This window comes from Macaca fascicularis, chromosome X (genome assembly GCF_037993035.2).
Source record: "Macaca fascicularis isolate 582-1 chromosome X, T2T-MFA8v1.1".
Taxonomy (NCBI): domain Eukaryota; kingdom Metazoa; phylum Chordata; class Mammalia; order Primates; family Cercopithecidae; genus Macaca; species Macaca fascicularis.
This window is the reverse complement of record NC_088395.1, coordinates 53,557,372-53,581,935: the sequence shown is the minus strand read 5'-3', so window position 1 is coordinate 53,581,935 and position 24,564 is coordinate 53,557,372. Positions and strand designations below refer to the sequence as shown.

The 24,564-nt window shown below is 39.9% G+C and overlaps 1 protein-coding gene across 15 annotated transcripts in view; it reads left to right on the top strand.

Annotated features, from left to right (window-relative positions):
* Positions 1 to 24,564, top strand: part of HUWE1 (HECT, UBA and WWE domain containing E3 ubiquitin protein ligase 1) — a 153,131-nt gene that overhangs the window by 86,719 nt on the left and 41,848 nt on the right. For 13 of the 15 annotated variants that reach the window (XR_012430238.1, XR_012430240.1, XR_012430239.1 and 10 more), the window contains 18 exons: positions 238 to 429; positions 5,132 to 5,348; positions 5,877 to 5,999; positions 6,873 to 7,110; positions 7,848 to 8,078; positions 9,688 to 9,810; positions 10,622 to 10,717; positions 11,300 to 11,569; positions 12,578 to 12,730; positions 14,195 to 14,322; positions 14,533 to 14,614; positions 16,220 to 16,396; positions 17,060 to 17,219; positions 17,489 to 17,847; positions 20,343 to 20,538; positions 21,798 to 21,965; positions 23,088 to 23,233; positions 23,667 to 23,733. Coding sequence is in view for 12 of the 15 variants with exons in the window: in XM_005593658.4 (XP_005593715.1) it covers positions 238 to 429; positions 5,132 to 5,348; positions 5,877 to 5,999; positions 6,873 to 7,110; positions 7,848 to 8,078; positions 9,688 to 9,810; positions 10,622 to 10,717; positions 11,300 to 11,569; positions 12,578 to 12,730; positions 14,195 to 14,322; positions 14,533 to 14,614; positions 16,220 to 16,396; positions 17,060 to 17,219; positions 17,489 to 17,847; positions 20,343 to 20,538; positions 21,798 to 21,965; positions 23,088 to 23,233; positions 23,667 to 23,733 (3,126 nt within the window). In the remaining 3 variants the exon portion in view is untranslated. The remainder of the gene's footprint in view (positions 1 to 237; positions 430 to 5,131; positions 5,349 to 5,876; positions 6,000 to 6,872; positions 7,111 to 7,847; positions 8,079 to 9,687; positions 9,811 to 10,621; positions 10,718 to 11,299; positions 11,570 to 12,577; positions 12,731 to 14,194; positions 14,323 to 14,532; positions 14,615 to 16,219; positions 16,397 to 17,059; positions 17,220 to 17,488; positions 17,848 to 20,342; positions 20,539 to 21,797; positions 21,966 to 23,087; positions 23,234 to 23,666; positions 23,734 to 24,564) is intronic. The other 2 variants (XM_074029844.1, XM_074029839.1) reach the window with 1 other exon arrangement.

The following is a 24,564-nucleotide window of genomic DNA, read 5'->3' as shown; positions in this document are numbered from 1 at the left end:
GGGTTAATACTATTCATATGCTGTCATTTGAAGATGTCAGCATTAGGTACTTAGAACTCCAAACAGAGGAGCATATCAGTACAATACTTGGGTTGTATTTTTGTTTTTCAAATTTAGGAAGCCATGGGAATTGAAAGAGTAACAAAAACTGTAGGTAATCTTTGTTGGTACTTCTCAAGGAACCAGGTAAATGTTGGCTCTACAATGTCCTATTGCTCCCCTCTTATACATCTGTAGATGGGGAACAGGATGGAACAGCTGGAAGTATGGATGCTTCTACCCAGGGCTTATTAGAAGGCATTGGGCTAGATGGTGACACGTTGGCTCCCATGGAGACAGATGAACCTACTGCTTCAGACTCTAAGGGCAAATCTAAAATCACACCAGCAATGGCTGCCAGAATTAAGCAAATCAAGCCTTTGCTATCAGGTGAGTCATTCTCCTTTCTCCTACCTTTTCTGGCTTTCAGTCCCTTAGTCCTGAAACAGATTGAGTTAGAAAGGCTATGTTGTTTCATTTAAGGAAGTTTAAAACTTCTGTGACTCATTTTCAAGTGTCCTTTGTTGAGTGGCTGCTATGTGACAGGCTTTGTAGTAGCTGCTACAGATACAGAGATGACCGAATCCCTTCTTGAGAGCCCTATCTGCTACCCTCCCTTGTTTAATTTCTTCCTCCTACTTTTCGACTATTGCATATTGCTTCTGCTCCTACCATTTCACTGAAATGTCTCAGCAAGGCATCTATAACATCCTTGTCCTAAGTCCCTCCTCACTTGTCTGCCGCATGGTAGTTGACCCACCATCTCCATCTAGAAATATTCTTCCTTTGGTGTTTCTGTTATTAAGCTATCTTGATTCCCTGTTAACTATCTGGCTATTCCACCTAGTCTTCTCTTTTTGTGTTCCTTGAACATACCTGGCAAGAGACATAGTCTGATAGGTGTTTTATATTAAAGTCACTTTGGCAGCTTTATTGAGACTATATTAGCAGCATATAAAACTGCATTAATGATTTGCACTGGTCTGTCTTTGCCCATTTTTTCCCCCTTTAATGTAATACCAATGTTTGGGAACCTATTTGTGTGTTCTTAAATTGTCGTCACTTTCTGGCACCTTAATTTAGTGGAAAATGGAGACCTAACTTACAGGAATCTGGGGCCCTTCGTAAAAGCAAACAGAAAATGGCCTTTGGTGTTTCCGTTTGTTATCTCAAATTCCCATTGCGTTTTACATTTTACTCTTAATTAGTTTAATTCTCCATTTATTTTAATTTGAAAATCTACCAACGTTATCTTCAAAGGAAAATTGACCGTGCAAGAACATGTACATATTTCTCTCTCCTTGCTTTGTCATACTTCTTTGACCTTGGAGCATTCAGGGGTTTCTGTGTGAACCCAGTCCATGTACTGTTTCTCTCTGGTTACTGGCTTTTTGCCATCCTCTTGTCTTTGGACTACCGCCACTTTGCTATCTGTTCACCTGAAAGCAGTGGTGAGAAAGTGTAAACCCAATGATTGGATTCATTAGGTTTTCAAGTCTGGGTATACCCATATCCGTAGCCTATTCCCTAATTAGGATAAAGAAAGCTTAATTTGGATGTAATAGGAAGAAGAAAGGAGCGTTTCCTTGTTACTATACTGCGTACATTTAAGCCTATTACTAAATTTGAGCAGTATATGTAACCTAGGCTCAAGTAGAGCCTGTTTTTACACAATGAGTTTATATGTGCATGTACATCCTGAGAAGAGATAGATTTAACCCTTGAACAACATGGGGTTGAGGAAATTCCTCCACGCAGTCAGAAATCCATGTATAACATTTGACTCCCCAAAAAACTTAACTACTAATAGCTATCTGTTGACCAGAAGCCTTACCAATAACATAAACAGTCAATGGACACATTTTGTATGTTATATGTATTATATCCTGTATTCTTAAAGTAAACTAGATAAAGGAAAATGTTAAGAAAATCTTAAGAGAAAAGTATATTTACTATTCATTAAGTGGATCATCATAAAGGTCTTCATCTGGGTGGTCTTCACATTGAGTAGGCTGAGGAGGAAGAAGGAAGTGGTGGGGGATGTTGGTCTTGCTGTCTCTGAGGCAGTAGAGGCAGAACAGGTAAAGGAGGTAGAAGGAAAGGCAGGCATGCTTGGTGTAACTGTGGAAATACACGGTGCTTTCTTTCTGACTTGGTTGCTTTTTCATTTCTCTAAAAATGTGTCTGTACAATACCAATCTTTCTTCCACCATTTGTTGTAGTTTCAGTGCCCATATCATAGTAAGGTCCACATCATAAAAGAAGTCAAAAGTATTCTTTAGTAATCAGAACCCTCTGCTAGATTGTCTTATGTCACTTTGATTCCTGGCACTGCTTCTATGTCTTCTTCCTCATCATTTGGTATCCGTTCAGAAGCACTCATCTCTATCAAGACGTCTTCTGTTACTTGCTCTGGCGTGGTGTCTGTTAGCTCTTGAATTTCACTAAGATCCATATCCTGAAATTCTTCACCCGTCACCTTTTATGCCATATCCACAAACTCGTGATTTCCTTGATTGGCGCTGTCATAAATCCTGTTAAGTTCTGCACAACATCGGGACAGTTTTCTCCAACAGGAATTTATTTCAGGCTTGATGGCTTTTTCTCTAACAATGGTGGCATCTTCAGTGGTGTAATCCTTCCAGACTTTCGTGATGTTCCCTCTGTCAGGCTTCTCTTCCACAGCATTAATAATCCTTTCCTTAGAGTACTGTGTGTAATAGCCTTAAAGCCCCTTATGACTCTCTGATCTAGAGGCTGAATTAGAGATGTGGTTTTAGGGAGCAAGTAGACCACTTCAGTGCCTTTTGTGTTGAATTCATGGGGCTCTGGGTCACCAGAGGCATTGTCTAATGTCAAAAGAACTTTAAAAGGCACCCCTTTACTAGCAAGATACTTCTGACTTCAGAGACAAAACATCAATGGAACCAATCCAGAAAAGGGATCTTGTTGCCCAGGCCTTCTTGTACAACCAAAAGACCAGCAGCTGGTAGTTTATCTTTCTCCTTCAAGGCTCAGAAGTTAGGAGCTATATAGGTAAGGGCAGTCCTGATTATAAACCCAGTAGCATTTGCACAAAATAGAGGAGTGAGTCTGTCCCTTCCTCCCTTAACTCCCTCTGCTCACTTCTATTTCTTACTAATAAATGTCCTTTGTGGCCTTTTCTTTTTCTTCAAAATAGGGCCCTTTGTCTGTATGAAAAACCCTTTCAGGCGGATACCCTTTCTCAGTGATGTTCTTAGTGGTGTGTGGGAACTAATCTGTTGCCTGTTGGTTGTCAGAAGCTGCTTCTTCTGTTATCTTGACATTCTTTAAGCCATACCTCTTTCTAAAAATTTTCAAATTATCCTTTGCTGGCTTCTCCAGCTTTAGATCCTTCACTTTCCTTTTGCTTTAAGTTTTCATATAGTGAGTTCAGTATTTTCTTGAATTGCAGTAGAATCTATAGGTTTGTCTTTATTATGGCAATCCTGTACCCACATAAATGTGCATTTTCAATATGAAATAAGATTTCACAAAAGTGCAAGCTTTTCAAGCCTGCTGGTGTAGCTGCAGCAGCAGCTTCACTAATTTCCTGTTCTTTGTTTAACAATGGTCTTTACACTAAATTCATTTTTCCTGAAGTGGTGGGCAATCTGTAATCCACATCAAGCAATTCAACTTTTTCTTGAAGTGTCATGATTTTTCCCTGCTTCTTGGGAGCACTTCCAACATCACTAGTGACACTTCATATGGGGTCATAGAGTGACCCAGGTTTATTCCAGGTTTACGGTATTGCGGTAAACATGAAAAACAATGTGAGAACCATGAGAGATCACTACACAATTTATTGGAGAGATAAACTGTTCATGTAGAAGTGCTTAGCCTCACACAGTGTTTTAAGCATATCGTGGTAACACTTGAGCTCACCACAGTATCATGGTTACAGTGTCGTGGCTACAAAATTATTACAGAGTATAATATGTACTAAATTTTATCCAGTTATTCAATTCTGCTTATTTACTGCAGATGGCACCGTATATAAGTGTATGTGTGTGTGATAAATATTAAATTTTTATAATTTGTGTATATTTTGTGGTAGTAAATGATAAAATAGACTAGTATCTACATATATTTTATACATTTGTGACATAACTTTTTGTTAATTTTTCAATGTTTTGAGGCTACATGTTTCATCTGGGAGTTTTTTCAAATTGTCACAAATCTCCAAAATTTTCAATATATTTGTTGAAAAAAATTCACACATAAGTAGACATCTACAGTTCAAAACCTGTGTTGATCAAGTGTCAGCTGTACTTTGATTCAGACCTAGCCCTTCTTGTCCCTGGATCATGGTGAAATAACGTTTATTTTTAAAATGCTCTGGCAACATTTTCATTTATGATTTTAAAAGTATATTTCATTGTAGAAATATAAAAACATAAAATATTTAAAGAGAAGCTGGAAAGCATTCAGTTTTTTATGTGTTTTCTTTTACATATGCTTGTATTTGTGTGCTGCCTTTTCTTTGTTCAATTATATATTGAAAAGCATCCTATGAAATTGAAAAATTGAGATGTCCATAATCTGCCTAATACCTTAAGAAGCTACTTGTAACAGTTTTCATGCTTTTCCTAGTTTTTTTTTTTTCCTCTGGGACTACATATTTTTTGTTGTGATCAGACTGTGTATATTGTCAGTGATCTTTTCTTATCTAAGTGGTTAATCGGTTTTGGCATTTTTAAAGTTCTTTGTAGGCATTTTCAGTGACTTCATCATCCACTAGATATCATTTAACTTAAATAGTGCATGTTGCTGTGTTGCTTCTACAAATGTGGTTTCAATTTATGTTCCTCTAACAGTATGAGTGCTTATTTGTCTTTTACATTTGATATCTATTGAGTGGCACATATCTGTCTCCTACCGTCAAAAGTGGCATTTGTTCCTTGTGGGACTTCCTTTTTGGATCATTGAATGTAGAACAAATCCAAGCATTAACTAGGGGTTGTAGGAGGAAGTGGTGAGTCATAAAAATATGTTAATGGTAATGTGTCCGTTGTAATTAAACTATTCTGAGAATACTGTACAGTCTTATTCTGACTTCTGGTTCCAGCTTCCTCCAGATTAGGCCGAGCACTTGCTGAGCTATTCGGACTTCTTGTTAAACTTTGTGTGGGATCTCCTGTCCGTCAGAGAAGGAGCCATCATGCTGCCAGCACCACTACAGCACCGACACCTGCCGCTCGATCAACAGCCTCAGCTCTCACTAAGCTCTTGACTAAGGGGTTATCTTGGCAGCCCCCGCCATATACACCTACTCCCCGATTCAGGTGAAGTTCAGCAATTTGTTCCTATACTACTTAAAATGGAGAGTGAGCCACTGAATTTGAGAACTTGGAGGTCCTTTGTTTACTGTAGAAAATGCAATGTAAGTTACTTGTCTTGGTTGTACCAGTATAGAACATGGGTAATATTTTAGGTATTTACCATCAAACTGTATTTCAGTAGTCTTACATAGGTAGTATCCCTTATCCAAAATGCTTGGGGCCAGAAAGTGTTTTGAATTTTGGAATTGTTTGGGTTTTGGAATATTTGCGGAATACTTATCAGTTGAGCATCCCTAATCTGAAATGCTCCCGTGAACATGTCCATTGAGCGTCACGTCAGCAATCAAGAAGTTTCAGATTTTGGAACATTTTGAGTTTTCTGATAGGGATACTCATCCTGTATTCTTTAGTAGGTGGGAGGTGTCACTTCAGTGTGTAAATTTTACTCTTGCCTTTTACATGAATTTCCTATTGCTTCTGTGTCTGCTTTACAGAAGGTTAAATTTTTGCCTTTTTGTTTTCCACCTTCAGGCTGACATTCTTCATCTGTTCAGTTGGTTTCACATCCCCAATGCTGTTTGATGAGAGGAAGTATCCCTACCACCTCATGCTGCAAAAATTTCTCTGCTCTGGAGGCCACAATGCTCTTTTTGAGTAAGGATCAAGTTGCTTCACAGAGGAGCATTTCTTGGAGTTTGGTCTTTGCTGTGTACCTTCCCAGCCCACTGTTTTTAAGTACCCTATCTTGTAACAGTGGGATATATAGAAATAGCCATTGGTTGTATCCTTCAGTGTTCTGGGAAGTAGCCATGTTTGTCTCCATTTACCTTGGAGGGTAGGATTTAGCCTGCCCTGGAGTTGTGTTTATAAGGGTCTCTGCTTTTTCTCGTGTGGCTTCCGGTTCCCAGTATGGGTTTTTAAAATAGGTTTGTCTTTTTCTGTTGTTTCTCTGAATATAATTTTTCTGGTTTTCTTGGTCAGATGATTCCAAGCTGAGTTTCATAGGTTTAGGTTTTTTTTGGGGGGGGACGGAGTCTTCTCTGTCGCCCAGGCTGGAGTGCAGTGGCACGAACTCAGTTCACTGCAAGCTCCGCCTCCCGGGTTCATGCTGTTCTCCTTTCTCAGCCTCCTGAGTAGCTGGGACTACAGGCGCCCTCCACCACACTCAGCTATTTTTTCTGTATTTAGTAGAGATGGGGTTTCACCGTGTTAGCCAGGATGGTCTTGATCTCCTGACCTCATGATCCACCCGCCTCAGCATCCCAAAGTGCTGGGATTATAGGCATGAGCCACCGCACCCAGCTGGTTTAGGTTTTTAAGACACTGAAAAGTAAAGGAGGGGAGGTGGAACAAAAGAAAAAAAAAATAGTGTAGCTGAAGGCTGTCGGACAGATTAGACATAATAGCTCTAAGAAGATGGGACATGTAGTGCCAATATAGAGATTGGGGGCCTTTTAGATGTAAACCCCCCTTGCCAGGGTAAAATACTAATATTCTATCTGTCTACTTTTCCTTATTTGAATTTAGAACTTTCAACTGGGCTCTGTCCATGGGAGGTAAAGTTCCTGTTTCTGAGGGATTGGAACACTCGGACTTGCCTGATGGCACAGGAGAATTCCTAGATGCCTGGCTTATGCTGGTGGAGAAGATGGTGAATCCCACCACGGTGCTTGAGTCTCCACATTCACTGCCTGCCAAATTGCCTGGAGGTGTCCAGAACTTTCCCCAATTCAGTGCCCTCCGCTTCCTTGTGGTAACTCAGAAAGTGAGTATTCGGTATTCTAAAATCAAAAGAAATTTCTCATGCTAAGTAGTTCCCATTCTGTTTTGTCCTGCTTAATGAAATAACATGCTTATTTAAGAACCATTGGATCCAGCTCCCAGTTAGGGCTGCCTTACGTAACGGAATATAGACCATTTGAGAATTCTCCGTGATAAACATTTGAACTGTAAATTTCAGATTGGTACTTGCATTAGGCCGTTCTTACATTGCTATAAAGAAATACCTGAGACTGGGTAATTTATAAAGAAAAGATATTTAAGTGGCCTACAGTTTCTGCAAGCTTTAGAAGCATGGTGCTAGCATCTGCTGGGCTTCTAGGGAGTTCTCAAGAAGTTCACAGTCATGGCGGAAAGTTCAGTGGGAGCTTGCGTGTCACGTGGCAGGAGCCAGGAGGTGGAGAGGGTGCTACACGCTTTAACTCATTATCATGAAGACAACACTAAACAATGAGGGATCCACCCCATGACCCAAACACCTCCAGCATTGGGGATTACAATTCAACATGGGATTTAGGCAGAGCAAATATTGCAAACTATGTCACTACTTCAGGTTGAGTAAAATGCCTCTTCTCTGTGCCTCCTTAGACCCTCTTATGTTGGCCAAGGATTTTGTTGTTGGTACTAGTTGTGGAAGGACTGTTCCATAGGTCTTTAACTTAATCTTTCTGAGCTTTGAATTGAGGCAAAATGATTATCACACACTTTTCAAATTACTTATAGGCAGCCTTTACTTGCATCAAAAACCTATGGAACCGGAAACCTCTGAAGGTATATGGTGGACGAATGGCTGAATCCATGCTGGCCATTCTGTGCCACATCCTCCGAGGAGAACCTGTGATTCGAGAGAGACTAAGCAAGGAGAAAGAGGGGTCTCGAGGAGAAGAGGATACAGGGCAAGAGGAAGGTGGCTCCCGCCGGGAACCTCAAGTCAACCAGCAACAACTGCAACAGGTAGGGTGCTGGCCTCACACTCCAGGGTCCAGACTTTGCACCCAGTGGAGTGTGATGCTTATGGATCTTCTAAGCTCACACACCACTAAGTTCCTGATCACATTAACCAGGAGACAGTTTAAATTTGCTCCTTCCTTTAGTATTTATTTTTTTTCTCCTGAGGAAGACTTGGAATATAGTCCTGATGCTCTGCACAGGTAATACTCCTCTCAAGCATGTTGATGAGTATTCTCAGTAGCCTCCTGCTGCCTCGGTGGAGGCAAACTGTCCTCAGTTAACTTTCTGGTTAACCTGTAAAGAGAATGGATATTGTGAACCAGGTTTATTCTCCAACAAGAGCTTTCTGAAACTTTGGTCACGGCCGGGCGCGGTGGCTCAAGCCTATAATCCCAGCACTTTGGGAGGCTGAGACGGGCGGATCATGAGGTCAGGAGATCGAGACCATCCTGGCGAACACAGTGAAACCCTGTCTCTACTAAAAAAATACAAAAAACTAGCCGGGCGAGGTGGCGGGCGCCTGTAGTCCCAGCTACTTGGGAGGCTGAGGCAGGAGAATGGCGTAAACCCGGGAGGCGGAGCTTGCAGTGAGCTGAGATCCAGCCATAGCACTCCAGCCTGGGCAACAGAACAAGACTCCGTCTCAACAAAATAAATAAATAAATAAATAAATAAAATAAAATAAAAAAAGAAACCTTGTTCACCTACAAAACTTTTGTTTTCACTTGCAAATAAAATGTATAAGGGGCATTTTAAAACTTGGGAGGCTAGAAAGAGGGGAGGGGAAAGGCACGTAAAGTCCTGCCACTTCCATCTCAAAGAGCATTTTAACGTCTTCTTCCTGGAGTTTGTATGTATGTGTGTTAGCTTTGTGTATAGAGTCCTGTTCAAATCTGTCTACTATATACACTTGTCCCGTTTTTTAGTACTCTCATTACCAAATTTGGAAAATACAAGACTTTTAAAAGGCATTCATAATTTTATCACGCAAGATAGTCATTGTCTCCTTTTTCAGTCAGTTTTGTGCCTAATTTTTACATCATTAACATCAAGCAATATGTATACTTGTATTGCTTTTATCAAGAACTTTTTTTTACTAATTGGTCATTATTTTATTGTTGGATGCTAATTTTCTTACAGTTTGATGTTTTAACACTGTGTTGTATAGTTTCCTTATGTACCAATCCTTACATACATCTCATGATTATTGCCTGGTAGTAGAATAACTAGGTCAGTTTTTCAGGCACTTGGTCTGTTACCAGTTTGTTTTCCAGAAAATTGGGACCAATTTATACTTCTTTGTATGAGTCTCAATCTTTTAATTATAATAATTCTGTTAATCATAATAACCATGCATCCCCCCCCCCCAACTTTTTTGGAAGATGAAATTGAGAATCTTCTTGGCTCCTTACCCATTGTGTAGCTTAGAATGTTATAGAAGCACCAAACAGAAAGGATTGTTCATTTTACCTAATTGCCCTAGCTCATAAATGCTCTCAGCTCAGGTGAAGTTAGAAAAAGTTATTTCCATCTTGGAAAGGTTCCTTCCTTTTAAAAATGTATTTGGATTTCTCTTATTATGTGATTCTGAGCCCTTGCATTCTTTATGTAGCTCATGGACATGGGCTTCACAAGGGAACATGCCATGGAGGCACTGTTGAACACCAGCACCATGGAGCAGGCCACAGAGTACCTTCTAACCCACCCCCCTCCAATCATGGGAGGAGTTGTTCGGGTAAGTTGGCTCAGGAGCAGTGATTTTCCAGGATATTGGTTTGACTGCTGAAGTCCTTTTTCCCCTTATTATTCTGTCATTGGTCTTCTTTTCTATAAACTGCTTCTCATTTTCAGACATGTGCATGCCAGTATTTTCTTTTCTTTTCTTTTTTTTTTTTTTTGAGACGGAGTCTCGCTCTGTCGCCCAGGCTGGAGTGCAGTGGCGCGATCTCGGCTCACTGCAAGCTCCGCCTCCCGGGTTCACGCCATTCTCCTGCCTCAGCCTCCCGAGTAGCTGGGACTACAGGCGCCCACAACCGCGCCCGGCTAATTTTTTGTATTTTTAGTAGAGACGGGGTTTCACCGTGGTCTCGATCTCCCGACCTTGTGATCCGCCCGCCTCGGCCTCCCAAAGTGCTGGGATTACAGGCGTGAGCCACCGCGCCCGGCTGCCAGTATTTTCTTTTCATGATAACAGAAGTTTTCTATCCCCTAGCAGTATAAATTACTATACTTTGTTTTCAAGAGAACCCTCAGTCACAAAACAATAGAAGAGGCACACTTTTCTAAGATGTAGAATAGATGGTCACATTGAAGCCCCCTTTCTGTACTTAATTTTACATGTGATTTTCCTCATCCGTTCTTGTTTGTAGTAACCACATAAGCCTGATTGGTTTTGACTTATACAAGAGCAGCATTTTGAGCCCCTTCCTCTCTCTTTAGCTTGAGCACAAGATGTCTGATTGATTCCCTGTGAGTTGCGGTGGTCTCGTTGGGTTTCTTTGTTTTGAATGTGTCTCCTCTCTGGCTATTCTCTTAATACTCTGTAGGATCTCAGCATGTCTGAAGAGGACCAGATGATGAGAGCAATTGCTATGTCTCTGGGACAGGATATTCCAATGGATCAAAGGGCAGAGTCACCTGAGGTAACTATAGGACACTGCATCCTAAAGGGCATGGCATATGAATCTTAGTATTCTGTGAACATTGTGCTGTAATTGCAAAGTAATGATAGAATTCAAATCTAAGGGAATACCTGAGAAGAGTGCTAATCCCAGCTTTGCCATCTGTCATTGAGCTACCTTGTATTGACCTGAAGCTTTAAGGGAGACAGATGAAGCATTAATCTTTATTGTCAAATAAGAGACCCAAAGTGTACTCAGTAATGCCATTAGGCTGAACTTGGCTGTATATTCCTAGGTGACAGTTACTTTAATTTTCCCTGCTGGCAGAGAATATAGAACAGTGTCTAGAAATGATTTTGCAGGAGGTAGTATAGAATGCTAGAAATGACTTGACAGTAGAAGTTGTTTGAAGCGTCCCTCCCTTCTACCTTCCCTGTCTTGCCTTAAACTTTGTGGCTGCCACACCCTGGATGAAAGTATCAGCTGCTTGAGGAGAAGGTTGAGGGTATTTATATGGTAGAGCAAATACATTCTCAGAGTCTCTCTTATCTTTCCTCCTTCACCTCTCCTGTGTACTATTCACACTTCCTTCCCTGCTTCCAGGAAGTTGCTTGCCGGAAGGAGGAAGAGGAACGGAAAGCTCGGGAAAAGCAGGAAGAGGAGGAGGCTAAATGTCTAGAGAAGTTCCAGGATGCTGACCCGTTGGAACAAGATGAGCTCCACACTTTCACAGATACTATGTTGCCAGGCTGCTTCCACCTTCTTGATGAGCTGCCAGACACGGTATACCGTGTGTGTGACCTGATCATGACAGCAATCAAACGTAATGGAGCAGATTATCGTGACATGATTCTGAAGCAAGTAGTCAATCAGGTGAGCTCTCAAGTGGTCAGAAGAGGGGAGTATATGAAGTGGTTTGCCTGCCTGTGTCAAAACCTGATTTCTGAAAAATCAGCATATTTTCATTCTACCTGATAGGGGTATATTCTCTCTTTGGATTATTTCAATCTGGTAATCCTGAAACAGTGTATTAACTACATCACACACACAAAAATGTCTTTAGAAGGGAAAAACAAAGCTCTCCTTTTCTACTTTTCTCTTAAAATGTCCAAAATGTGCCTCACCCTTGAGTCAAGTTCGTCCCCTGGACTAATACTGAATAAATGTTTTTTCCTATGTAACAGCGACTTGAACAACCGAGTCCCCATCCTGATGAATACTTGTGACCTGATATTTGTCCTCTTTTTCTTTTCTCTCATTATGAAATTACTGTATGCTAATTACAGAAGTGGGATAAGAAAGAAATTACCTTAAATCCCCACACCCAGATAGCCAGTTAACATTTCTATTGTATTTAAGTTATTGGAATCTTGTTTTATATAATGGTTCATTCTACAAGCAGGGAAAGAAATTAAAAAAAGGAAAACTTTTTTCTGAGCTTTGTAAAATAGAACTTTAATGCACGAGAACACAAGTAAAGGAAAACTGGATAAAACTTTTTTTCACAGAAAGTTTTAGTATCTATTTTTTAACAATAATTCTGAGAGATAATGAAAGATTACTGATGGAAGTATAAGTTGATAGAACCTTTTTGGGGTTGACTGTATGCACCAGGAAGTTTTAAAATATCATTTCCTTTAACTTAGATTTTAGGCTTCTTATAGTCTAGCCTAATAAAGTAATTGTTTAGTGGTGATCCTTTAGTAACATACATCTTTTGGTATAGATTCTAAATCCCTATGGTAAATATGTTAGATTTACCTACCTTTCTTCAGTGGATGTGTTGGAGGCGGAGGGAGTATTTTAAAAGATTGAGAATATTTTCAGAAACCTCATCTTGCTCTGAGGTTCCATGACTTAAACCTTTCTTTGTTCTTCAAGGTGTGGGAAGCTGCTGATGTATTGATCAAAGCTGCTCTTCCCCTGACAACAAGTGACACAAAAACCGTGTCAGAGTGGATAAGTCAGATGGCCACACTGCCCCAGGCCTCCAATTTGGCTACTAGAATCTTGCTTTTAACGCTACTTTTTGAGGTAAGTTTTAGATCTTTGGGGCCCTGTAATTCATTTATGAAAGAATTACCAAACACTTACGATATATGAGGAATTGAAGACGATAAAGAGAAGAATAAGGCATGAGTCCTGCATTTCGTGAGCCCCGTTTCTGATAGGCTAAAATGCACATAATTACGTATGAAAATACAGCATTCTGTGTTAGAGTGATGTTAACAGTTTTATCTGGGTTTAGGAGAGTCGTATGCATCACTTTGGATTTATGTGAGAAGAGCTTCTGAGAACAAGCATTAATTGAATTGAGTCGGAATTGTGAGGTGGTAGTTTAAAACAGAAGTATTTAAATTACTCAAAGAGCTTGGTCATAGAATATTTTTGCTCTGAGGAAACTTAACTGGCAGCCACATAGTAGAGTAGGGTATGCAAATTGAATGTGGTCAGTGTTGAGGTGATAGGCATTAGATGGAATCAGATTCCTCTCTCTTTTCCTTGCCTATTTAGTCAGCAGATTATTTGAGGCAAGAGAGTGGTTTGGGCAAGACCTGATCCAACCAACATAGGAACTAGAAGGCAACTGACCTTGGTCAAATGACTTCAATTGTGGCTCACTATTTTTAAAACCTGAACTTAATGAAGTGAACCCTTTACATACTCAGGAGATAAGTCCAATATAAGAGTCAAACTGTGTAACAGCTGTCTTGGGGGTTTCCTTTATCATGGAAGTGATAACTCCTACTGTAGCACTTTGTAAAGAGATACTTGTGGGAAAGGTTTCAGAGTACTAAAGAGAGAATCATTCATGGACCCCCATCTAAAACAAATCACAAGTAACAGTCTTGTATTTTCTTTTAGTATTTTTTCCTGTTCATTTAAACAATTGGGATAAGACTGTATAGAAAGTTTTATATTCTTTTTGTTAAGTATTACGACTATTTTCCCATTTGCTATGCACATTACTCCATCTTTTGAATGTTCTCTAATTTATTTAAATGATTACCTATCCTTGGACATTTACTTCCAGTAAGTTCCTGTTAAAAGTAACACTTTAGTGTAGCCCCAGTAAGACGAACCACTAACTGCGTTTAATTATTGCATTTTCCTTGAAAGATTATAAAATTTCTCTGTAAATCTAAAGCTTTACAACTTCAACACCGTTAGACTGCACAACCTAGGTGACAAACCGTTTCCATATTAAGCATATACTAATATGCCAGGCACTGGGTACTTTATATTAATATATAGATGAAACCTCAATCATCACAATTATTCTGAAGGTAAAAGTTATTTCCTCTGACCCATGAGGAAACCAAAGCCTAGAAAATTTAACACATCTTAGATTACACAACTGGTAGATGCTAAGGGGTAAAATTTGAATTCAACCAATTCTATTATTATTTACCCTTATGTTCCCCTATCCCATGCTAATCTTTGATACTGAGTAGAAATTAGTATCTGGTTGTTTTGTTTTTCCCTTTGATCTATCAGGAGTTGAAGCTACCTTGTGCTTGGGTGGTTGAATCGAGTGGCATCCTTAATGTCCTAATCAAACTCTTGGAAGTGGTTCAGCCCTGCCTCCAGGCAGCCAAGGAGCAGAAGGAAGTCCAGACCCCAAAGTGAGTGACCCTATATCTTTCCTAGTTTCATTTCTATTTCCCTGGGACATGGGCCTGAATCAGGCACTCTTCTGGGGCATGTATGGGGCAAATTTGTGGTACTTCTGTAGTTTTAAAATTATAAAGGAAGCACCTAATGAAATTAAGATATATTTTCCCAATTCGTGCAGGTTTCTTGCTTGCCCAAAACAAATCATTTTTCTTTTTTAGGTGGATCACACCAGTGTTGCTCCTGATTGATTTCTATGAAAAGACAGCCATCTCCTCAAAAAGGAGAGCCCAGATGACTAAGGTGTGTAATGTAGTATGTATGATTGCAGGACGGTTTAGCTTCCTGAGGCAAGAGTAGACCAGAAGAGAATATGAGAGAGTAGTGAAGAATGTAGAAGTCTCTGACCAATGTATAAATCTCTTTAGGGATTTTCATAGCTAGGTTTCTCTTCTGAATAATTTACTGTGGAAGTAAATTTTGAAGGAGCGTGCTATCTCCAGAGGAGGAGTGGCTTTTCTGTTATGTAAAGGACTGAGTATACAGCAATCCTTCCAAAAAGCAAACACTTCTTAGATCAAGATTATTGTGCCACATCATCTCACTACGTTCTTGGAAACAGGATTTTTGTTTCAGTACATCTCAGGTGGACATTCCCCTTTTAGGGAAAATCAGTGGAAACAAAAGGAAAGTAGAAAATGGCAAGATAAGGGACTGTAGATAGTTTTTTTGTCTAGGAAAAGTACCTTAGTCCGTTTTGCTGTTGCTGTAACAATACCACGGACTAATTTATAAACTATAGGCTGGGCACTGTAGGCTCACGCCTGTAATCCCAGCACTTTGAGAGGCTGAGACAGGTGGATTACTTGAGTTCAGGAGTTGAAGACCAGCTTGGGCAACACATGGTGAAACCCCATCTCTCCAAAAAAATAGCCAGGCATAGTGGCGTGCGCCTACGGTCCCAGCTACTCAGGAGGCTGAGGTGGGCCTAGAGCCCGGGAGGCAGAGGTTGTAGTGAACCGAGCCGAGATTGCTTCACTGCACTCCAGCCTAGGTGACAGAGCCAGACCCTGTCTCCAAAAAAAAAAGATATTTAGTATAAACTGTACAAGTTTATTTGGCTCATAGTTCTAGAGGCTGATCTAAGGGACCACATCTGGTGACAGCCTTAGTGCTGCATCCTTCTGTTGCGGAAGGTGGAAGAGGAAGAGGTGTCCAAACTCTCTTTTATTTTATTTTATTTTTTGAGACAGAGTTTCACTCTTTTTGCCCAGGCTAGAGTGCAATGGCGCGATCTTGGCTCACCACAACCTCTGCCTCCCGGGTTCAAGCGATTCTCCTGCCTCAGCCTCCCGAGTAGCTGGGATTACAGGCATGCGCCACCACCCCAGCTAATTTTGTATTTTTAGTAGAGACGAGGTTTCTCCATGTTGGTCAGGCTGGTCTTGAACTCCCGACCTCAGGCGATCCACCTGCCTCGGCCTCCCAAAGTGCTGAGATTACAGGCGTGAGCCACCGCGCCTGGCCCAAACTCGCTTTTATAACCAACCCAGTCACAATAACTAACCCAGTCCCTGGATAATGACATTAATCCATTCGTGAGGGACAGAGTCCCCATGACATAATTATCTTTTATTAGGCCCCACCTCCCAACACTGTTAAATTAGGGATTAAGTTTTCATCACCTGAACTTTAGAAGACACGATTTTAAACGTGTAGCTGAGAGACTAAGGAATGTGAGAGTAAATGCATATGAAAATTTTTCTCTTGGTTTTTAAAATTTATTAATTGTCCAGTATATTTCTTTTTCCTGGTTGAGTTTTAGCAGTGAACACTGATGAAGTTACTATTTTTTCTAATAATCAACCTTGAAAGGAATACAAAGAAACTTTGTACTTTTATATTCAGTACCTGCAATCCAACAGCAACAACTGGCGCTGGTTTGATGATCGCTCTGGGCGTTGGTGTAGTTACAGTGCAAGCAACAATAGCACTATTGATTCTGCCTGGAAATCTGGAGAGACAAGTGTGCGATTCACTGCAGGCCGAAGAAGATACACAGTCCAGTTCACTACAATGGTGCAGGTACATGCTCACTCACCAAGTTTGTCTAACCCGTGGACCACAGGCCACATGTGGCTCAGGATGGCTTTGAATGCAGCCCAACACCACACATTGAGGTTTTTTTTGTTGTTCTTTTTAGCTTATCAAATATCGTTAGTGTAGTTTTTATGTGTGGCCCAAGACAATTCTTTTTCCAGTGTGGTCCAGGGAAGCTAAAAGATTGGACACCCCTACTGTAAACTTTGTCAAAAAGAGGGGTGTTTTGGTTTTCTTCTTTATGAACCAGCATTCCTAACATGTGTTAGGAGGAGGAGAGTTACCATTACCTACTAAAGTATAGATTTCAGAAAATTGAGTCTTCCTAAGGTCATTGATTAGACCTTGAGTCTGTGGCAATTTGATACTATCCCTCTTAGAAATGATTTTAAGTGTTTAGTCAAGGGCTAGGGAGTGGTTAAGGATGGTATTTGCTCTGTTGGAAGGTTTACAGTTAATTATAAGGCCTTGTGTATGCCACTTGCCTTCTGGGGACTTTCAGGTTTTTTCTCTATAAATGATAAAGGTGAGATAAATTGCCAGAGTTCCTTCTGTTGTAGCATTTTATCTGGGAGATGTCCCTCCCCTTCCCCACCTTTATAATTCCTTTTTGGTAGAGGTTTTTTTAATGTCTGTTTGAATTCCTAGGTTAATGAGGAAACAGGGAACCGACGCCCTGTGATGCTGACTCTCCTCAGGGTACCTCGGCTGAATAAAAATTCAAAAAACAGCAATGGACAGGAACTAGAGAAGACGCTGGAAGAAAGCAAAGAAATGGATATCAAACGTAAAGAAAATAAAGGCAACGGTATGTACCAAGAGTGTTTTACCTAAAGCTAATGTGCCTTTGTGGCTTAAGGTCTGGCCAATTTCATTGCGAGTTATTTTCATCAGCTTGATTAACAGATTAAAGATATATAGGCCTCCCTTATGCTTTTTCATCTGGTCTTAAAATTGGTATTTGGCATGCTTCTCTTAATAGGACCCAAGTGCTTGGCCAGTTACTTAGGAGGGAGGCATGGAAGGAAATAAACATCAAGTTAAACTGTCTTAAACTGTTATTTTCCCATTTCATAGATACCCCTTTGGCCCTAGAGGGTACAAACACTGAAAAGGAGACAAGCCTGGAGGAAACAAAAATCGGGGAGATCCTGATCCAGGGCTTGACAGAAGATATGGTGACTGTTTTAATCCGGGCCTGTGTGAGCATGCTGGGAGTCCCTGTGGACCCAGATACTTTGCATGCCACCCTTCGTCTCTGCCTGAGGCTCACCCGGGACCACAAATATGCCATGATGTTTGCAGAACTGAAGAGTACCCGCATGATCTTGAATTTGACCCAGAGCTCAGGCTTCAATGGGTTTACTCCCCTGGTCACCCTTCTCTTAAGACACATCATTGAGGACCCCTGTACCCTTCGTCATACCATGGAAAAGGTGAGTGTGTTTTGTATCAGATTCTGGTTTAGCTTTACATCATACCTTTGTTCTCCTTGGTCTGAGAACAAATAGACTTCTGGTTCTTCTTACATGTCTATAGCTGGATATGTATACTGTATACTCCGCCCAACAGAATTTTCCAATTCTGTGCTTGGGAGGGATGATCCTATTGCTAGAAAGTCCTCTCCAGCAATCTGGATTTCTTTTTTTTTTTTTTTTTTAATCTAGGTTTCATTAACCAAGCCAAAAACTGTTAGTAAAGAACTGGGATACCTTCTCCTAAGTTCATACCTTCAAAATCATTCCTTTGTAGGAGTACCTCTCAGGTGTTCAGCCAAGAGCATATTCTCAAAACAGTGTATTTTGGAATATAAAAGTATAGTTAAAGCTTTTTGAATGTTTGTAATCTGCCAAGCACTGTGATAGACACTTAACAAATACCCATTGTGCAGATCAGAAAACAGGTTATTATATTTTGGGAAACTTATAAAGCAGTAGAAGAAATAGCAACATAATTATAAAAAATAAAAACATTTGTAAAGTTTAGACAACAGGCTGGGCGTGGTAGCTCACACCTCTAATCCCAGCCCTTTGGGAGGCCGAGGCAGGTAGATCACCTGAGGTCAGAAGTTCAAGACTAGCTGGGTGTGGTGGCACGGCCTGTAATCCCAGCTACTTGGGAGGCGGAGGTTGCAGTGAGTCGAGATGGCACCACTGCTCTCCAACCTGGGTGACAGAGTGAGACTGTCTCAAAAAAAAAAGAAAGACAACAGTGGAGGGGTAAGGGGCAAATGTCCTACTAGTGAGGCTTTTCCTTCTCAGTACTTCTACAAAATCCTTTCTTCTACTGATTCTTTGTCATCAATAATGACTGTTACTAGACTTTGCTTCCATTTTCCTCTCTTAGGACATTGTTTCCTGCATTTATAAGTAGTGTTGCAATATGCGTTTTTGTGCCTAACTTTCATGTTTAAGATGGTTACTTAGGGATTTTTAGTAATTGGATCAAAAGGTATTACAAGTATTTTTTTAACTTGCTTGCCAGAAAAGTGGTATCAGTTTTTGTATATCTGAGTATACATTTTAGATTCTTCAGACAGTTCTTTACACAGCCTGCTTGATTTCACCTCACATGTGCCAAATCAAGAGAAAGAGAGCTGTTTAAGGTAGCTTGTACAGTGATCCACAGTCCAGGAGATAACCCAGCAGGGAAGGAACAACTGTATACAACTCAATTCTGATGTTAGAAACTTGAAATGCTTTCTATAAATAAATGTTTAAAAGTTACAAGTTCAAAGGGCTAGGAGAAAGTGTAAGTCCTCATTGGATGAGGGAAAACTTTTAAAGTTTTAAACTTTAGGTAAATTATAGTTGGGGTGTGGGGAACAAAGGAACATCAGTGACAGTCTTAATGTATCAAGATGGCAAAATGTAAACTCTTGATACTATTCATTACTAGTATGGGTGTGGAAAACCAGGCATACTTTTAACTTTTGGTAGGAGTGGAAATTGGTGTAGCCACATTGGAGGGCAATTTGATACTCTCGGTTTAAGATATCCTTTGACCTAGAAATTCTATGGCTAAGAATTTATCTGGTAACTAACATCAAGTATGCCAAGATGCATATGTAAGAGTGTTCACTGTGGAATTGCTTGTAATATCAAGAAACTGGAGGTCTAATGTCCAGCAGTAGGGGATTGGATAAATTATGGCTCATCCTTTATATTGAAATTAAACTTTTCTGTGTTTATTAAATGGAAATTATTTTATAATTACAGCCAGACAGGCAAGATACAGAGGTTATAATACACTAAAGGGCATGATTGATTTGGTTAAAAAAAAAAAAAGGCATTAAGATACCAAAAGATGTTTTTCATTGTGAGCATGTAGTTTGCGAAATTATAGATAATGGAAAATAATACAATTGAGTTATTTTCTTCATGCTTTCATGGATTTTCCATTATTAACAAGCAATTTTATGAGAAGAGCAAAAGCATAGCTATATGTAAGCCCTATGTTATCAAGGCAAACAATATATAGATAGTTCAGTATCTCCAGTGGCTATCATTATCTCAGACTGATGGTTGACTTTGAGACGTAAAGAAAATATTTAATTGTGTTCCAGTACACTAAGTGGATTACAGTGTTACATATTTTTGAACCATTCTGATTTAAAATTGTGACAGTTTGGAGAGGCTTAGGAGCTGACACTTTAATGTGGAAGTTATGTGGGATCTATAGTCTTGACACATCTCCCAGTTTCTGTAAAGATCACATGCAGTCTGGTCTAATACTTGACAGTTTTGAGACATGCTGCAACTTTTTTATAAGCCAGGTTTTTTGAATCAAGAAAAGATGGGACAGTACTTAAAAATGAAATATCATTCTCCCAAAAATCAAAAGCTTTTAGTCTTGGTAACTCTTCCTTGACTGCAGTTGTATTTTTAGAAAGTAGTGTTTAATCGGCGGTGTTTCTTTCTCTCTTTACTAGGTTGTTCGCTCAGCAGCTACAAGTGGAGCTGGTAGCACTACCTCTGGTGTTGTGTCTGGCAGCCTCGGCTCTCGGGAGATCAACTACATCCTTCGTGTCCTCGGGCCAGCCGCATGCCGCAATCCAGACATATTCACAGAAGTGGCCAACTGCTGTATCCGCATCGCCCTTCCTGCCCCTCGAGGCTCAGGAACTGGTAAGTTTCACTTGCTCCTGGCCTTTGAGATTAAGTTTGTGGCCTGTTATAAATCCAGAAATTTATCTATGAGGGGGTCTGTGACTTGAAGAGCCTCCTTAGGCAACTATTAGGACATTTGCTAGCTAGTTGATCATTTGGGTCAATTCATTAGGTACTTCAGTAGCTTCTCTGGGCCTTGCCCTGTTGTAATCCCTGCCAGAGACACTGAGGACTCATTCATTCTAGTCCTTCCCTTCAAAGAGCTCATTTTAGTGGGGCAGTAGGCTTTACATATAGTTAATGGTTTACAAATCAAGTGATAATTGAGGATTAAATGGATGTACATCTCATGTAACACAGTGGGAAATAGACATCATCTGTGTATTCCTGTCAAGAAATGTTTGACCTGTATTTCATTATGAGGAAACAATTAGAAAAATACAAATTGTGGGATGTTCTATATAAGACAACTGTCCTAGACTCTTCAAAAATATTAATGTTATGAAAGAAAAAAATACAGGATCATTTCTTCTAGAGAAAAGTAGTCTAGAGAGATAATCGCCACCAGCCTTGGTTGGGCTGTGGATGCAGATAAAGGAGATTTGGAGAAAACTGAGTGCTATGTATTAGGTAATATAATTGTATCTGTTAAATTTGGGGAGTATTATAATGGTATTGCAGTTTTGTAGAAAAATACCCTTGATCTCCTCTCTGCTGACTTTTTTGGTAATAAAAAAGAAAAAATACATATGTCCTTGATCTTAGGAGCTACATGTAGATGTATTCAGGAGTAGTCACTTGGTAATTCTGGATGAAAAGTATATAGATGTTTATCATATTACACTATTTGAACTTTTCTATAGGTTTGTTGGGTTTGTTTTGTTTTTTAATAAAAAGTTGGGAAGAGGACGAAATTATTTTGGAAGTTCTAGCTATGTGCCTGCCCCTGTGCTGGGCATTTCTCGATTATATCCTCATTTAATCCTCAAAATAAATTTGAAGAGTGAGAAAATTGAGGTTTGTTGAAGTAACAACTGGATTTCAAAACCAGTTTTCTCTAACACAAGCCTTTACTATTTGGTAGTGCTGTATTAAATCCTGTGGAATTTAAGGAAAGTAGAAACCAGGTTTTATAGTAGAGTACTTGAACATTAATTGAAAATGGTCTCCTATCTCAAGCTTGTATATTACACATGCCCCCTTCTGAGTCTTTATTAATAACCTAGTTTAGGTACTGGTTCATGATTGACTGGTTTTTCTCTCTCATTTTGGCTTAGCTTCAGATGATGAATTTGAGAATCTTAGAATTAAAGGCCCTAATGCTGTACAGCTGGTGAAGACCACCCCTTTGAAGCCCTCACCTCTGCCTGTCATCCCTGATACTATCAAGGAAGTGATCTATGATATGCTGAATGCTCTGGCTGCATACCATGCTCCAGAGGAAGGTATGTGGCTAGCCTACCTCAGGAGACTGGGCACTAGAGGATATGTTACTTTGCCTGGGTCATTTCAGCCAACTCATGGCTTAGTGAGCACTCACTATGTGCCCATACTCTGGGGCTCAGATAAATAAGATACCCATTGCATGTCTTTGAAGAAGCTAATAGTCATATAGTATGACATACCAGGGTGATGGTAAATCCTTAGGGTGAGGCACCTTACCTAGTGAGGGTGCATAGGTAAGAAAATTTGTTTGTGTACGTGATTTCTAAAATGAACCTTTAATGGATGAGGAGATTGCCAGAGTTCTGTTATATGAGAATACACACCATACAGGGGGAAGAGTGAACAAAGATTTAAAAGGACATAATAGCGTTCTGTGAGAGGTTGAAAATAAGACACCAGGAAGTCTCTAATGTTTTCATACTCAAGCAAAACCTTTTCATTGTTGTTTTATTGTTTATTGAGCTGGAGACAATATTAGGAGGTGTGTCTGGGCTTCCTAACTGTTGAGACCACCACACCCATCCGCCTTTATTCCTAGTTAAGGTGCATCTTACAAGCACTAGGAAAGTCATGATTGAATTGCTTGGAACATAGGATTTCATTATAGTAAGGTCCTTCTAGATTTTATTCAGGACATACTTATTTGATAGGTAACAACTGCCAAAAATTGATGAATACTGCCTTTAATAAGTAAAAGAAATCTGAGTCTTGACTTTGGTGCTTTTCATCTGTACAGCACCCTGATCCATATAGAATTCCTTGGTTCTCCTACCACCCCAGAATCTTTACCCTATCTTATCACCTCCTCCCCGAAATAGTTTAGCTATATAGCTGTGGCAACCATTTATTGACCTACCACTGCATGAGCAATACTGCCAGCTGTGTTCACTTAAGGTTTGTAGTTAAAGCTTAGGAAAGTGAGACTAAGTTAATTGCCTGTGATCACAAGACTAGTTTTTGTAATATTAGGGTGAGGCACTCTAACATTATCTATAATATCACCATGTAAACAGTCATAGGCACTTGATGTGAAATTGACCAAGACTACTAGATAGGTATTAACATTGTCCAATTGTAGAAGAGGTTTATTTTGTTTTTGATGGTTGTTACTGTTTTTCTAGCAGATAAATCTGATCCTAAACCTGGGGGTATGACCCAAGAGGTTGGCCAGCTCCTGCAAGACATGGGTGATGATGTATACCAGCAGTACCGGTCACTTACGCGTCAGAGCAGTGACTTTGATACGCAGTCAGGTTTTTCCATTAATGTAAGTCAATTCCAACAGCATTTTATCTTTCTTCTCATTTTTTAATGCCTGTGTATTGAAATGTCTCAGTATTTAGGGCTATCCCAGGGGAATTTCAAAAGTATTAATTTTGATGTATTTGTAAATTATCTGTTGACTACAAAGACAAAATTGGGGTGTCCCTGGAGATTTTTTTTTTTCCTCTCCTAGGATTAGAACTGTTTCCTTAATTTTTTTTCTTTTCCTTTTCCTTCCCCACCTCCCCCTGCAGTCTCCCAGTCACTGTATTTATAATAGCTTCCCACAGATTATAGTATAAAGGTGTAAGGTGGTTAAAAGGTTGGCCAAAGAGAATCTGTGGCATTCCAAGCCAGTACCCTGGGAAGGAGTTCTGCCATTTGCAGGCGGGTGTTTTTGAAATTCATAATAGCTCAGGAGTTTTCTTCTTCTACAGAGTCAGGTCTTTGCTGCAGATGGTGCCTCCACTGAGACTTCCGCATCTGGGACCTCCCAAGGAGAGGGTAATGATTTGCTTTTCTCCCTCCTGTGTTCTTATTCCTTAGGAAAACAACTTGAAAAAACTATGGGTGTCCTGTGCAGGGGGGAGGAGAATACATACTTAATTATTAACGTTTACTTGTCTAAGTGAACTTTCTCAGGTGAGCTCAGTGTTCTGTAAATAAAGAGTCTCTATATGATAAAGTTAAAGGAACTATAAGTTAACCAACCTAGTAATGGTTGCTATGGTAACATATTTTAGTTTTAACTTTTTAAATCACCCTATAGTTATTTTGGGGGCTTCTAAAAGCTGACTTATAGAGATTTTGTGCCAGTGATACTATTCTAGCTACATGCTTTACGTGGTGGATTCCCGCCTTCCAGCAGTGTTAACAGAGCCCGTTGACTACTCACCATGAACTAGAAAAATGTCACGTGGAAGTAAGTCTAATGAGACCCTTAAAGAGCTGCTTCTCCTTATATAGGAAAGGTCTTTGTGATCCAAATTAGGAGACATTTTGTTTAAAATCATACTAGTTCCTGGAGATAAATTTAAAAGGCTAATATTAGTGAAATATTGGTTAACTCATTTTACTGGGTGTACTGGCCATATGTAGTGTATAGTATGGATGATGGTGCTGATTCAAGAGAAGCATTGCCCACTATGTGGCAGACTATATTGGACACCAAAATGGATCAGATTTGTTCCCTGTACTTAAAGAACTTTGTCTAGTGACTGAGACCTGCAAGAGTTATAATGCAAGATAACTGCCAGAATGAAGGCATACTTGGATAAGGTATGATGGACACGTAAAGTATCTCACAATGTGTCTAGATGAGAAAGGAAAGCATTT